At 40.8% G+C, this 15,676-nt stretch overlaps 1 protein-coding gene across 1 annotated transcript in view; it reads left to right on the forward strand.

Annotated features, from left to right (window-relative positions):
- TBL1XR1 (TBL1X receptor 1) overlaps window positions 1-15,676 on the forward strand; it is a 153,491-nt gene that overhangs the window by 109,084 nt on the left and 28,731 nt on the right. The window contains exons 3-4 of the mRNA XM_041002979.1: window positions 2,400-2,502; window positions 14,299-14,444. Coding sequence (XP_040858913.1) covers window positions 2,445-2,502; window positions 14,299-14,444 — 204 coding nt within the window. The 5' untranslated portion in view covers window positions 2,400-2,444. The remainder of the gene's footprint in view (window positions 1-2,399; window positions 2,503-14,298; window positions 14,445-15,676) is intronic.

Genomic DNA, 15,676 nt, shown 5'->3' on the forward strand with positions numbered 1-15,676 from the left:
TTTCCAGCATGGGTGAAAGTTATCAGTTTCACATTTCTGAGTACAAAGGTATTTCAAAAAGCTAATAGAAAAATGGAATGAGGAGAGAAATTTATTTTGATAATTTGCATAATATGTAAAGTTTACTTGCATAATCTTATGTAAAATTTTTTTGATTCCGTGAACTTTTTTTTTAATTTCATTTTTAGTATTGTTTGCATAGTTGAGGGATGCATGCCCATATAGGCCTCTGTTTTGGGGTGGGGAGGACCAAGCTGTGGAGGAAGGTGAGTGAGATCAGGGTTTTGCTTCTTCTTGGTTTGTTTTTTTCTCTTGTGTCTGCAGCAGCAGGGGTGAGGGGAAAGGGAGAGAGCTGAGAGCTACTCCTTGCTGTCCACACCTGGGGTTGGAGGACTGTCATTTGACACCTCAGAGCTTCCAGTGTGGGGAATAAATAAGGTTTTGAGGGTGTTGCTTGAGTAGTTTTGCTAGTTTGGAGACATTGTTGGCTTCGTTGCACCAGGGTTGAGAAAATCTTTCCAAGGTTTTTTGACTTAGAAGACCACTTGAGTGCATGCACACACCCAGACACTTGCTGTAAAGCTTGGGCAGGGTAGTTTTCCAGCCTGTTCTGTTCCCCGTGCTCTGACGAGGCACTGGACATCTGTCAAGTCCTGAGTGACTGGCTGTCAGACTCCCCTGTGTGCATGTGGGCATGCTGTCCACTGCACAGGCCTCAGCAATGACGGGGCCCAGAATTTTTGAGACCCATGCTTTTCTTATAATGCACCTTTTGTGTGAGCCCCTTGTAAATCTATGTCACATTAAAAATGAGGAAACTAGCACTAAACAAGAATTTTAAAATTATATAATTATTAGTATATATTCTGTAAATCATATAATTATTAATAAGTGTGTAAGACTCAACCCATATGCAACAGAAGGCAGGTGCTCAGTAAATGAGAATGTATCTTTGCTTGATTTTATTTAGTTTTGACGTAATAGGAAACAGGATTACACAAGTAGGAGCAAAGATGTACTTTAGACATTTAGAATTGAGAAGATTGGCTGCTCTGACCTTGTGTCTTGGAGGAGCCTGTGAGCCACTTGCACTTTCCATCCTTAGCCTACTTGCACCGCCAGTATGCTGGGGGGTGAGGGGTGGAGAAAGGGAAAATAGTGTTACATTGTCATTACTAATTCTGGCCCCACTGTAGTGCTTCCTTTTCAGCTGTTACCTAACAAACTAAAGCAGTCAGCATTGGTTTGTCCTGATTCAGGATTCTAAAGTGATACAAGTAACTGGAAATGAAACATTCCACTGAAAGGTGAACAGAATTAGTGATTCTTAACAATGAGCTGTGAGTGGTAACATTGTAACTCTGTTGGCTTTCTTCCTTCTACCTATTGTCCTATGTCTCTGAAGCCATTAGCAAGATAGTCACGGAGGGTTCACAAGGTTAGATACCTACAGAGTGTGGATCAAATCTAGCCATACCAGCCACACTTTACCTAAGGTTCACCAGCAGAGGAAGCTATCACTTCTTCAAGTATTTGGGGGTGGGGAAGAGGGAAAAGGGATGGACTCAAACGAATTCTGATATTTTGAGAGACAGACAGTAATGCCATGCAGTTTATATCAGCATCCATGGAGTTTTATCGGAACTTGACTACATTCATTTGTTTACATGCTACACGTTGCTTTTGTAGTAGGTGGTGTGGTTGAATAGTGACAGGCTGGCAAAGCCTAACAATGTTCCTGCTGTGACTTGCTCACGGGAAAGTCTGCTCATCTTTAAATTGTCTCCACACTAAGAGGTAGATAGGTATAATTAGATATACTTGTGTTATGTCCTGGTTTCTTTCTCTCCTCAATGTTCGATGTAGGCTTGTCCAAGAAGAGTACCATCAGACTTTGAGTTCTGAATTCCAGCCTTTCCATCTTACACATACCTCGAGTGTTTGAGACTCAGATGGCCCCTGTGTATGTTGAGAAGGCAGAGACTTAAGCCTTTCAGCTACTCGGAGCCAGAGTACACAACCTGTGGCTCTTTTTTCCTCCCCGAAGTCTAATCAGTATTCCTAAATAAATCATACTCTTGATTTCTGAGGTTTATTTTTACACTTAAGAAAAAGGAAGTAACTTTCTGTTGTGTTTGGTGATAATGGTAATAACTAAATACATTACTCCAGTCCTCCTTAAAAAATCTTATTCGTTTTTGTTAGTGTGTTGCTCTGCAGAAAAATAGTACCAGCCATGTTTTGGTTGCAGTTACTTTACTTATCAGCGTTTGTTATCAGGCAATGTTGAACCTCATTTTATTTCATCTAATAAAAATCAAATGGTTTTTACAATATTGTTTACATTTTGTTTGCTATTTTAATGATAAAATACTTAATTAACTTTGTTTTGTTTTTAGGGTTATATCCTGTGTTGTGACCTCATGGTTTAAGTGGGAATAAAGATGAGTATAAGCAGTGATGAGGTCAACTTCTTGGTATATAGATACTTGCAAGAGTCAGGTGAGTACTTCTATAAAGTAAATAGACCTCAAATTATCTTAATATTCTGGAAATCATCTTTTATGCATTTGAAATTTGTACCAGTCCAAACTGTTGAACCTTGTATGTTTCCTTAATGTCTGGACTGCCATTTTAAAGCTATGTTTTGCTGCATGGTTTAACTCTCTGACTCTTTCAAATATGTTAGGAACAAGCGAATATCTTTAACAGTTTGGTTCTCACTGTTCAAGGATATTTTATGACTTATTATGAAGTGTGATTTTTTGCATGTATTTTGTAGGAATACAGAAACTTTCAAGTGTCATCAGTTTGAAATGTATATCCATAATCTTTAGTTACATGTTCACATAGCTAGCACTTCAAAAGCTGAGTTAACAGTATTTTCTCAGAATGTTTTCACGGATATTATCCAAGCTTGTCCTTTGACTTGAATTCTTACTGATGTATTTGAGGTAGTTATAAACGATTGACGTCGTTTTTTGTATTTATTAAATTGGTGATTAGCCACATTTTTTTTACATTAGAAGATAAAATTGTCAGCAGAAGAACCAGTGCAGGGGAAAATGTGGCTGTGTTTTAAGTGACAAATCTGAAAGAATCAGAGCAAAAAGTGGTGGATATGATTGAAACATGGGAGAGGGAAAAAAGATTGATAGCAGTATTAAGTGTGGATTGTTAGCAAGTAGTAGAGTTATTTGTGAGAGAAAATGTCATGTAAAAGAGATTGAAGTTTTGAAATTACAGCTCGAAGTGTCTGTAATGTTTTGCCAGTAAAGTTAGGTGTTAGACCATCATTCAGGTGCATTAGCAGGGAGCTGGATTGAAAGTGGGGCAAACTGGTCCTGAATGGTTTTTATATGAGATGCTGGTGCCCCTGTGATGGCTTCACTGAGTTTGCCGTGGTGCTCGTCCCCCTCTTGTCATTTTTGACTTAGGAAGCATAAAACATGACTGTAGACCATAGATATTTTTGCTTGCTGAGATACTGTTAGTTGTACTTCAGTTCTGAGTCTGTTAGGCTTGTATTTATTTATCTATTTTAATGTTATTGGAAAGACATATTTACACTGAGGACAAACAGATCTTCTGTTTACTGGTTCACTGCCCAAGTTGCCGTGATGGCTAGAGCTGTTCCCCAGGCCACAAGCAGGGAGCTGGATAGGAAGTGGAGCAGCCAGGACACATCACTGCTCGGGTGGGCTGCTGGCACTTGCAGGTGGAAGATGAAGCAGTCGGGCCGATGGGCCATGCCCTGCGTGTTTCCCCTCCTCCTCATTGTGTTTTAGTTCTTTTCAAAAACTTTGTTTCTATAAGCAATTAAATCATAGTACGAAGTACATTTCAATCAAATGAATTTAAGCTGTGTTCCTTTTATATTTTTATCGTTCTAAACATACAAGTCTAAAATATAGTAATAAACTTTTCATTATTGTGAAGAATGTATTAAATGCATTCACACTTTGCTCTCTTGTTTACTGATCTGAGCTGAAACTTGCTGAAAAACACAGATAATAGCTTTCCTCATTCTTAAATTCTCTTACCAAGCGATGGTTAGTGTTATAACAATATTTTTTCCAAGACTTGGAGCTTTACATTTATCCACCCTGCGTGTTCCTCCCCGACGTGAGGAGCTGTGGTCAAGCTGAGCAGCTGTGGTCAAGGACATGGCAGAGGGCAGAGGCGAGAGAAGAAAGCAGATGACTTACTTACGCTGAACTCTTGCAATCAGTAGGCTTTGTTTCATATGTGTATACAGGTGAACTAGTATTTAAGGAGATCCTAGAGAGGACTTCTAAAGATGGTTCTGAATGAGGTGACCAAGAAATTTAAAAGGTAGTCACCTGGCGATGGGGAGTTGTAGAATATTTTTGGTCAAAATAGAAGGAAATCATTGGATCAAAACAAAGAGTGCAGTTTAAAGGTAATTATCTCTTAAAAATGCTTACTTCTGGGCCCGGCGCGGTGGCGCAAGTGGTTAAAGGTCCTCACCTTGCACGCCCGGGATCCCATATGGGCGCCGGTTCTAATCCCGGCAGCCCCGCTTCCCTTCCAGCTCCCTGCCTGTGGCCTGGGAAGGCAGTCCAGGACGGCCCAAAGCTTTGGGAACCTGCACCCGCGTGGGAGACCCGGAAGAGGCTCCTGGCTTCGGATCGGCATAGTATCGGCCCGTTGCGCTCACTTGGGGAGTGAATCATCGGACGGAAGATCTTCCTCTCTGTCTCTCCTCTCTGTATATCTGCCTTTCCAATGAAAAAATAATAAAAATAAATCTTAAAAAAAAATGCTTACTTCTATAAGTATTTTAAGGGACAGAGAGACAGAGAGGCTGTCATCTGCTGGTTGACTTCTCTGGTGCCTATAACAGCAAGAAAGAGCCAGGAACTCCACCCCAGTTGCCCGTGTAGGTGGCAGGAAGCCGGCTATGTGAGCCATCACTTGTTGCCTTCCAGAGGGTGCAGTTACTGTGAAGGGAATGACAAATATATTGTGAATGTGCACTGGTAAGTTCCAAGTTTTATTAAATGTTTTTAGAGGTCCAAAAGTTGAAAAGCTCAGCAGCCTCCTGTTATTCAGCCAGGTTGGAGTTAAGCAGGATTTAAGGAGGTTAAGTAGGGTTAAGATAAGTTTGAGGTGTTAATGAGTGTTCAGATTTTCCTGTTGGCAAAGAAAAGCCCACAAAATGATATTTTTAGCTGTCCAAGAAAATCTGGTGAGTTTACCAAGGCAGTAAATAGTGTTCTGGATTGATTTGAATATCATTGAGATTAAAGTTACTTGTATTCCATGTTTTAAGTTACGTAAAAGGAAGCAAGATTTGTATTTTGAAGAATGTTTTATGATAGACTGGTACATACCAAGTCTTGTGTAGCTGTTTGCTGCCTTCCTGTTGTGCTGTTCAGTTTTATGCATCACACTAAGCTGATGGCACGTGATGCTACCTCACATTTCTAATACTGTGAACAACCATTCCTTGGTAACAAATGATAATTTCTATTTGCATTATAGGGGGAAAGTTGGGCTCCATTGCCAACATTTTGGCTTTGGGAATGTTGCTTGCCTTAAAGAACTCCTACACCAGAGTTCCAAAGTTTTGGTCTCCTGACTGCCTGTGTCCAAGTCACTTACAGATGGTAGCAGGGGGCCCAAGAATCTGCTGTTACAAGTACTCCAAGTGATTCTCAAGTGTGAAAAGTGTGGAAGCCCTTCTTTGTTAGTTGTCTGACAGAAGTCAATAAAGTTGACATCAGGTGTATTGCATGTTCACGGTGTCTTGAGCAATTATCAACTATGTAGGATAAAGTAAAAAGCAGGAACTACTTACGGCTACTAATGTGAGACTATCATGCTAAAGTGAAGCTGCTTTAAAAACCCTGTGTTGCTGTCTGTGCACAAGATTCACTAAGAATGTTGGGTGTGCATATGTCATAAAAGTTGCTGTTAGGTAGTTGTTTGAAGTTACTTGTAAAAATAGGAGATGGGAGGGAGTTTAAAGAATTTCACAGTTCTGTGAACTCAGCATAAGGGTCTCACATATAGCAAAGCCTTGGTGGCTTTACATTGCTCTTGCCGATATCCCGAAAGCTCTTTCTTTGTTCTTATGGTCATGTGCACAAATTAACACCATCACAACCACAACTCCCTCCCCGTGTGTGTGTGTGTGTGAGAGAGAGAGAGACAGAGAGAGAGAGAGAGACAGAGAGAGACAGAGAGAGAGATTCTAATTTGAAATCACCTAGTCTAGTAATTCTCTGGGTTGCTTTGGCAATCTACTGTGTTTATAAATATAAAGGGATTGTTTTTTCAGGATTTGTCTTGGCTTGCCTAAGAAATAGGATATAAGTTGCTTTTAATAAGTGTCTCTCTTGAAAGATGTAACGCAATATGAAAGAAACTGGAGTCAGTATAGCTGTCTTCCCTGTGCGGGAACACTGAGTTAGGTTTGGAGATGCACAGGACAGGCACAGACTTGGCATTACAAAGAGTTTTCACAGTGCTGTCGAAGGATCCTTCTTGTAATTTGAAAACACTCATGCAGGAAAACACTCATTCAGAAAACCAAAAAAAAAGCTGCTCATGAGCATTTGTTCATAACATTTATTACATAATATTACTTGTTAATATGTCAGTAAGGATTTCTAGCATTTGTTCTCTGAAAATCATGTTCGGTGGCAGCTGGACTGGGATGCTGTTTCCTGAGGAAGTAACAGCCCCAGGTTCTGTTAGCACTCTAACATCTCAGCATTATCAGTACTAGAAGATGTTAACTGTTTTTTTTTAAAGATTTGTTTTTATTATATTTTATTGGAAAGGCGGATATACAGAGAGGAGAGACAGAGAGGAAGATCTTCCGTCTGATGATTCACTCCCCAAGTGAGTGCAACGGCCGATGCTATGCCGATCTGAAGCCAGGAGCCTCTTCCGGGTCTCCCACGCGGGTGCAGGGTCCCAAAGCTTTGGGCCGTCCTGGACTGCTTTCCCAGGCCACAGGCAGGGAGCTGGAAGGGAAGCGGGGCTGCCGGGATAGAACCGGCGCCCATATGGGATCCCGGGCGTGCAAGGCGAGGACCTTAACCACTGTGCCATCGCGCCGGGCCCTAGAAGATGTTAACTGTTACAAGTCCCTCTGTTCTTACCAAATAAAAACAGTCTCTCCGATTCATCTCACTTAAATTTCTGTAATATTTTTAGCTTCTTGGCAAGGGCCTTCTTTGTTTCAAATAGGCTGTCCTAACTTCTCAGACTAAGAGGAGAGTATATTTTTCTTCGGGTTTTCATGAAGAGCTGCTGCTTTCTCGGTTTGGTTTTTTGAAGAGTTCGCCCCAGATGATTACTTCACAATTTTGCATCTTTGTGAAGTAGACTTCCATATTCAAAAAGTATTCCCCAGGTAGTAAAAAAAATCAGCTTTTTGGGACAACTTGAAAATTTAATGTATTTGACATATAGGACCGTAAATAATGACGACTTGATTCAGTGTGTTCTCTTTAATCAGTGCTCACTCAAGGGCAGTGGTTTGATTGTCTGAATACCTGACTTGGCAGCCATATGTGGGTGAGTGAGTACTTAGCGGACTGTACTAAGTTGTGTGCAGTAGAACCCAATGTGGTGTCACTTTGAGAGTTGGATGAAAATTTTGAATTTGTTCTTCCCCCCGCCCGTCTCCATCAAAGGCTTCACCGTTGACTTTTGTTATCTGATCACTATTTTGGTTTTTTTTCCCTGAAGAACTCGTTCTTGGCAGTCATTTTTTTTTTTTAGCTCTGTCACCTATTTTTTCTTGTTCCTTTTATACTGAAATGTAATTTAATTTTGTTTTAAATTGGACATAGTGTATTTTGGGGGAGAATCATTTGTATTTAGCTGTTCATCTGTAAGATCTCTAACTTTTCTTTCCTGCATTTAATTAGTGCAAGCGGTGACACAGTTGCATTTTAGGATTAGGTGACTATAGACTACAGGAGCAGGTGTTTTTATTCCCACAATGAGTTGCTTCACTGACTGTGATTCTGAATACTTTTACTCTTTGAAAAGTACTCCTCATCTTTTGGGGCGTGAGGTTTATCTTGTGATCTTTTCTGCCTTAAAGTGTTTGCTTTGGGAAAGATCATCTTGTCTTCCCTGTATCCCACTTCCTTCCACCTGCAGTGTAGATGAGAGCTCCCTGGACGCAGGCCTACCACCACAGCACCTTGTCACTGCGTGCAGTGTAGATGAGAGCTCCCTGGACGCAGGCCTACCACCACAGCACCTTGTCACTGTGTGCAGTGTAGATCAGAGCTCCCTGGACGCAGGCCTACCACCACAGCACCTTGTCTGAGGTTGTGCTTATCGCGGGTGGAACACATATGGAGCACCCCTTACCTGGAAATCCACAGTGCTTCAGAATTTGACACAGTGCAGACATGATGCCGCAAGTGGAATAGTCCATACTTCATGTTATCAGCTGCAGTTAAAGCACAGGTTCTCTAGACCTGTTCTGTAACATTTCCGTCATACTATGTCTAAACCATACTTGTAACATACATGAATTTTGTGTTTAGACTTGGGTAATAGCCCTATGAGATCTAAGCATTTTGGATAAGAGATATTCAATCTGTGTTTGCTTCTGAGATTGTATGTCAAAACTACACATTATTACTTCAAAAATCTCGGAAAATATGATCATAGGAGGCACAAACTAACCTAGGCATTTATGTGTATGATTAGGATTTTGACCTATTTTATTGTCTAACTCATTCACCTCTTTTTGAAGAAGGCTTTCCATAGCCCGTACAGTGGTTAATAAATTCTAGGTTTAATATATCACCAAATGAAAGTACGGTTTCAGAGACCTAGATAATGGTAGCTGAGCTACCTAGCCGTTCTTCCTGCATGCCTGACGTGCTGTGCTTTTGGTAAACGCTCACAGTGGCTTGACTAGAGACAGGCTAAGGCTGGTTAGTAATGGGCCTCTAGCCAGGAGAGGTGGAAGGCAGGCAGCCCCGCTGTGGAGATGTGCACCTGCATTCCTCCTTTTCATGTTCATCATAGATGACCAGCCAGAGAAGTGTGCGTATCAGTATGCAGTTTTGCTTCACAATCAGATGATCTAGGAAAGAAGGTTGATGCACATATAGTTGTATTGATGTCTGTCTGCTTAACAGAAAGAACTTGTCATAAATGCTTTTGTACTTTCCTCCTAGTTGTTCCCATTTTGAAAGCTGAGGTGCCACGTTTCACTGACCTAGGAAATTCTTACTATGCATTCTCACTCTTAATGTTTGTAAGATTTATTTATTTGAAAGATAAGAGTCACACACACACACACACACACACACACACACACACACACACACACACACACACACACACACACACCATCCACCCCTCATTCACTACCCAAAAGGCCATGACAGCCAGAGCAGAGCCCATCTGAATTCAGGAGCAGCTTTGGGTCTCCCACGTGGGTGAAGGGGCCCAAGGACTTGACTGTCCCAGGAACATGAGCAGAGAGCTGGTTTGCCAGTGTGGCAACCAGGACTGGAACCAATGTCCAAACGGGATACCAGATCACAAGTGGTGCTTTACCTGCTGCACTGCATTGCTGACCACTGTGACACAGTGATTAAAGAACAGAGGTCCTTTAATAGTTGTCAGAGAAGCTGTTTAATTTTAATTAATGATCTGTTATTTTAAGAATTGCAAGAATAGGTACTGTAATTTTATTTAATTTTATTTTTTAATGGAAAGTCACATATACAGAGAGGAGGAGAGATAGAAAGGAAGATCTTCCGTCCGATGATTCACTCCCCAAGTGAGCACAACGGGCTGGTGCTGTGCTGATCCGGAGCCAGGAGCCAGGAACTTCCTCCAGGTCTCCTACACGGGTGCAGGTTCCAAGGCCTTGGGCTGTCCTCAACTGCTTTCCCATGCCACAAGCAGGGAGCTGGATGGGAACTTGGATTAGAACCAGTACCTATATGGGATACCAGTATGTGCAAGGTGAAGACTTTAGGTGCTAGCTACTGTGCTGGGCCTGGAAATACAAATTTCTTGTAGCATTCTAAATTTGCATGTGTGTGTTTATAATTTTTTTTTTTTTTGGAAAATATTTTGGCAGTTCTTAGTTATCCTTCAGTTTTTGAAGGAATCCATTTTGGGGAGGGAAAAAAATATAGACATCAAAATGCTGTGTTTACGGATATTTGAGGTGAGAGTACTTTAAAATAGTGGATGTTGGAAAAAATCCAAGTATCCAGCTATAGTATGAAGAATTCACTGATTGAATGTATTTGTTTTCCAAGTATGGTATTTTTAAAATTCAGAAAATACAAAATCTGTAAAATGTTTGTAGTTGTTCATTCTTGAATGTGAAATTCGGGCACAAAATTGTGCAACTAGTATATAAATGCTGGACCTCACTTGCCAACAGTCAAGATTTATTATACTAATCTTCCTCCCAGCTCTCCCACCCCTCCCCCCACTTTTAAACTTTCCCTGGGTCTGGACTCCTAGTTGGAAATGTGAAGAGAGGTATGACTTTCCGAACCTCACTGACCTCAAGTTTAAATGGGACCTTGGATGAGTCCACTTTTCTCTCTGGACCAAGAGCCTCATATTTGGAATTCTGTCTTTGCCTTTCTCACCCGTTTGTTTCATCCAGACGTCAGTACCATAACTGTGATGTCCAGGGTCCGTCCTTTTATTCCTGCAGCCTCAGTTTACACAGCAGGTTTGCTGTAGAGAACAAACTCCCCCAAGAAGACAATCTCTAACCTGTTGAAATAGAGTTCCCTGTTACAAATGGTGCATGAAAAGTAGTTGGCTTTTGTCGTCACTTATGTCACCGTGTGATTTTCACTGCAGTACCTCCTACATCTTATTTATAATGCTGAGTATCTACAGGACTTGATGATAGAGGGTGCTGTTCATGTCACGTTACCAGGTCATGCTGGATTTTGCTATCACCTTACCAGATTTAGGGGACTCCTATGCCTGTTACTAGTAAGTAGGATGCTGTCGGAGAAGTACTTCCTGCATGGATATTTTCAGGGAATTTATGGCAATATTTTCTGGCTTAAGCCTTGTGTAAGTCTTAGATTATTTTTCAAAGGAAATTTAAATCAGGTTTTTCCTGAAGGCAGATTTTAAGATACGCCAAGACAGTATAGTACAAAATAGCATTCTATTTAACAAATACTGAAGTCAGGTAACACGCTAACATGCTAGTATCCCTGAATGCAAACATTGCTAGAGCTCCCCTCAGGCATGCCAGTTTGGTGATCAGCCATGCAGTTTGGCAGGTGGTTGGTGAATGGCGAGTACAAGGAAATTACAAGAGCAGCCTTAGAGAGCCTAATTAACACAGGAGTGGGTTTCCACCCGTTCAGAAAGAGCAAAAGAGCCTAAGTGCGTGGAAAGCTCCGAGGCATGATATGGCACCTGCAGATTTACCATGAAGTTTGTCCTCACTTGAATTGAGTGTGTGATTGTCGTAAGGTAGGCTGTGTGAAGTTGGGGAGATGAAAGTGGATTGTTAGGAGTGACTGCAACCACAGCTCCAATTTTTAGGCATGCTTAGTAGGTAGAGGCCTTTATTGTGAGGGTTGAGGAAATAATTAAAAGTGATAGATAAGAAGTAACAGGGCAGTTTTTATTTTAAAAGTAGTCTTCTGCTAACTGCAGTGTGGCGAATGTGTGGGCAGGGAAGGGAATGTCTTGGTGCTGGTGGAAGAGCAGGTTGATGGCAGTCTAGAAGGTCACTGGAATGCCAAGGGAAAGGTGGGAGTTACTGTGACCAAGAATTCTCAGGTGTAGTGACAGGAGACAAGAAGTTCCAGGGAAAGGAAGAAAAAAAAAATCACTGTGAACATTAGTTTAAGCAGCCGTGTAGTAAAATAAACTATTTAAATTTAGCATGATTTAAGCAGGACACTCAAGTGTAGAATTTGTCAGGTAGACATTAATGAGAAGTTTTGAACAAGCCTAATGACTGTTGCCGTGTCAGAGCGGTCTCCGCACATCTGTGTATGCACCTGTGGTCACTTCTCAGCTGGTCTGACCCAGTAGAGTCAGGACATTGGTTATGTTCCAGCCAGAAACTGGCGTGATTTTTGTCTTTGACTCCTGAACATGCTATTACTTTAAGCTTAAGCCATTTAAGCTAATTAAATAGATGTAAAGAGGACAGTTTGTACTGTGGGTGCCCATGAATAGAAAATACAGAAGTCATGGATTCTCTGCACTCGAGTCACCTTACGTAAGTGAAAACGCCTTGAAAACTTTGGCACTAAACATGGCTTTCATTGAGTGTGCATACCACTTTGCAAGGCTGTGATGTGTAAACATGCAGTGATGTGCTCCCTTTCTGTCAGGAGGCAGCAGCTCTGTCTGCTTAAGCTACCGTACTCTAGCTTTTCGAGAGGAGCAGTACAGTAGAGCGAGTGAAATTTGCATCCTAACTCCTACTTTTTTTTTTGTTTGCATCCTACTTTAAGTGGCTGTGTTTTCAGATTATAAATTACTGAAATCGCATGTGTATGCATGATACTTAGCGTGAGTTAGACCTTCCGGAAAGGATAGCACCCATCGTGAAGTCTGCCTATGCTGTCTGACTTCCCCTGCCCTCACCCCTGTTTGTGGTTTTCAGAGGAATTTATTGGGGGAGGGACCTGTAAATGCAAACAGGAACCCACAAGCTCAAGGCTGTGGATTACCTCACCCTCCAATCTTCCTGGCTCCTGGCGATCTGGAATCCACTCATTCAGATGGGGTTTCCTGATAGGGACAACTCAAAATGCTGCTCCCTGCACCCTTATAAACTGGAGACTGTAAATGGGTTTAAAGGTAACCTTGCTTGTGGGCAAAATCCAGATTCTAAAATCAAGGTCTTAAAAGTGAAAATTTTTTCCCTTTGCTTTCTCACATTAACAATGCCTTGGTGCTGTCACAGGGAAGGGCAGTTGGTGAGGAAGATCAACCCGAGGGGACTTTGCCTCTCAAGCCATGCAAAGGTTTTCACTGTTTCAGTTTAGAATGCTGATAGATGTCGCAGGAAACTGCAGAGTGCAAGAATGGAACCCCAAACACACACACCCTGAACCCCAAACACACACACCCTGAACCAGCTGAGCCCGCAGTTATTATGAAGATGCAACTTTCTGTGTTTCAAGTATACTTTGAATTGTTTATGTTATAGTATTTTTACTTAACCTGTTTTACATCTATCATTCTACAGCACCTGAATTTAGATGTATTTGGGTAACAGATTTTTGTTAGCATTCTGGTTTTAAATATTTTAATTGAAATGCTAATAGAGAATTTTTTACTGGCAAAGCACAAGTTCTTTTTCTTTTGTTTAAATAACACTTATGGAATTTAAGCCTTGAAATTCCTTTTCATTCTCCCCCCTTTTTTTAAAGATTTATTTTTATTAAAAATTCAGATATACAGAGGGGAAGAGAGACAGAGAGGAAGATTCTGTTGATTCACTCCTCAAGTCAGCATAGTGGCTGGAGCTGTGCCCATCTGGAGTCAGGAGCCAGGAGCTTCTTCCCACAAGGGCCTCCCGTGTGGGGCAGGTGCAGGGTTCCAAGGCTTTGTTTTGTGCTGGACTGCTTTGCCAGGCCACAAGCAGGGAGCTAGATGGGAAACAGAGCCACTGGGATACGAGCCAGTGCCCACATGGAATCCGATGCATGCAAGGCGCAGCCTTCAGCCACTAGCCTACTGCGCCGGGCCCTCCTTTCATTCTTAAATTTCATTTCTTGTATTTGCTTTCGTCAGTAGTTAGAAGATACTATAAAATTGAATTTTACATGGTATTTAAGAGTTTGTGGAAATTAAAATATATGACAAATATTTCAATGTCTCTTTATCTTGGTCTTTTTCCTCTTGAGTGAAGCAAGAATTGAATTACATGATTTTCAGATCCTTTTTTTCAACCCTTAAGTTTGTTGTTGTTCATAATGGGAATTACATATGACTGCTGAAAGTAGTATAATTAAGATATGTGCTTAGAAAATGCAGAATACATTAATTAATTAAAAATCTGGATACTTCAGGAAGTTAATAGAAATTTGGAATTAGGTGTTAAGCTTTTTTGGGGTGCAAAAGCTTTTGAAATCCATGCATAGTTTTTCCATAATACAGTTTTTTGAGTGAACTTTCTAAAGATTTCAAAAGGCTAATCCTTAGCTCCCACCCTGAGATTTCAGACAGGTGGGTGTGGTTTTGAACGATTATGGAGATCCTTTTGTTTGTGTCTTTTAGCATATGGCTACTAAGAAAATAAACTTCCTTTTCTTTTGTTTTTAGGATTTTCTCATTCAGCATTTACCTTTGGTATAGAAAGCCATATTAGTCAGTCTAATATAAATGGTGCCCTTGTTCCACCTGCTGCATTGATTTCTATCATCCAGAAAGGTCTACAGTATGTAGAGGCTGAAGTTAGTATTAATGAGGTAAGACTTATTTCAAATATTAATTCTTTCTCCTAAGTAGTTCTTACATTGTCTGTCTCGCTTGCGTATTGTGTGTCTGAGTGTAGCTTCACCGGATAAATGAAAATGGAGATTGTGATCCCCGGTAGACCAGTCTGATCACTCAGGCCTGGTGTGTTAGCTCCTGGTTGTGAGGACCATTATTTGCTTCCTATTTCCCTTAACATATGTTTGTAAATAAGCACAAGAAATCATTTTCTTTAACAAAAAGGCATTGTGTTGTAGAATGCTGAAACTAAATCAGTGGCCTAAAAATCAGAAATGCTGAACATTGTTTAGATGTATCCTGGTTTTTGGAACTAGTGTGTTGCTGTAAGCAACTCGAGCTGTATTAGGTCAGCTTACAGGTAGTGTGCATAGTTCAAGTGTCAGCTTACTGTAGTCCGCTCCCTGTTTTTGAAAATAAAGTTGGAAACACAGCCGTACTCATTTACAAATTGTCTGTGGCTGCTTACTGTAGAGTTGAGTAGTTGTGGCAGAGACCTTATTGGTGTAAGGCCTAAATGAATTGGTGTCTGATGCTGGGTCTTCTTACAGAGAGGCTAGCAAATTCCTTGTTATCTTTAAACAAATGCTTTGTTTCCTGTATGGCCACAATTCAGGACCAAGTGGTTTTCCCCTTATTATCATGTAAGAAAGTAGCATGCTCCCTTCTTGGGTGTGTATATTTTTAAGCAAAACATATTTAACTTTTGGGTTAACATTTATTACTATAGCCATATAGCCCACTAAAATTGATTTTAAAATTGGATTTTTTTATTTCTTATTTCTGTGCTTGAAAAAGTCACTAATGTTAATTAAATGTGTCCGATAGCATTTTCCTCTCAAAAATATGAAGGCACTTCAGAATGTTTATGGAAAGATGGAATTACAAGAAAGTTTATTTTGATGCAGACCTTTTTTTTTCCTGGTCCATGCATCACTTTTCTGTTAGACACGTTTCTCAGAAGTTTCTGGGGGCCTCTTTTATGCATAGGCTCACTTTCTTTTAACCAAAATAAAGTTATCTTTTAACTCCATTTGCTATAAACATTTGAAAGTGCCCTCGTATGCTTTATTGTGAAGAGCAATAAGCAAGCAAGTTTCCTACTCGGCAGAGGTGAAGTCTCGTTGTCGTTGAAGCATAGTGTATAAGCTAGTACTCTACCATGCACACGTGTGTGCTTAGTGGTCTGTAAGTTAAATCACATTTT

The sequence above is a fragment of the Ochotona curzoniae genome, unplaced genomic scaffold (genome assembly GCF_017591425.1).
Source record: "Ochotona curzoniae isolate NIBS_2020 unplaced genomic scaffold, NIBS_Ocur_1.0 scaffold_2587, whole genome shotgun sequence".
NCBI classification, from domain to species: Eukaryota; Metazoa; Chordata; class Mammalia; order Lagomorpha; family Ochotonidae; genus Ochotona; species Ochotona curzoniae.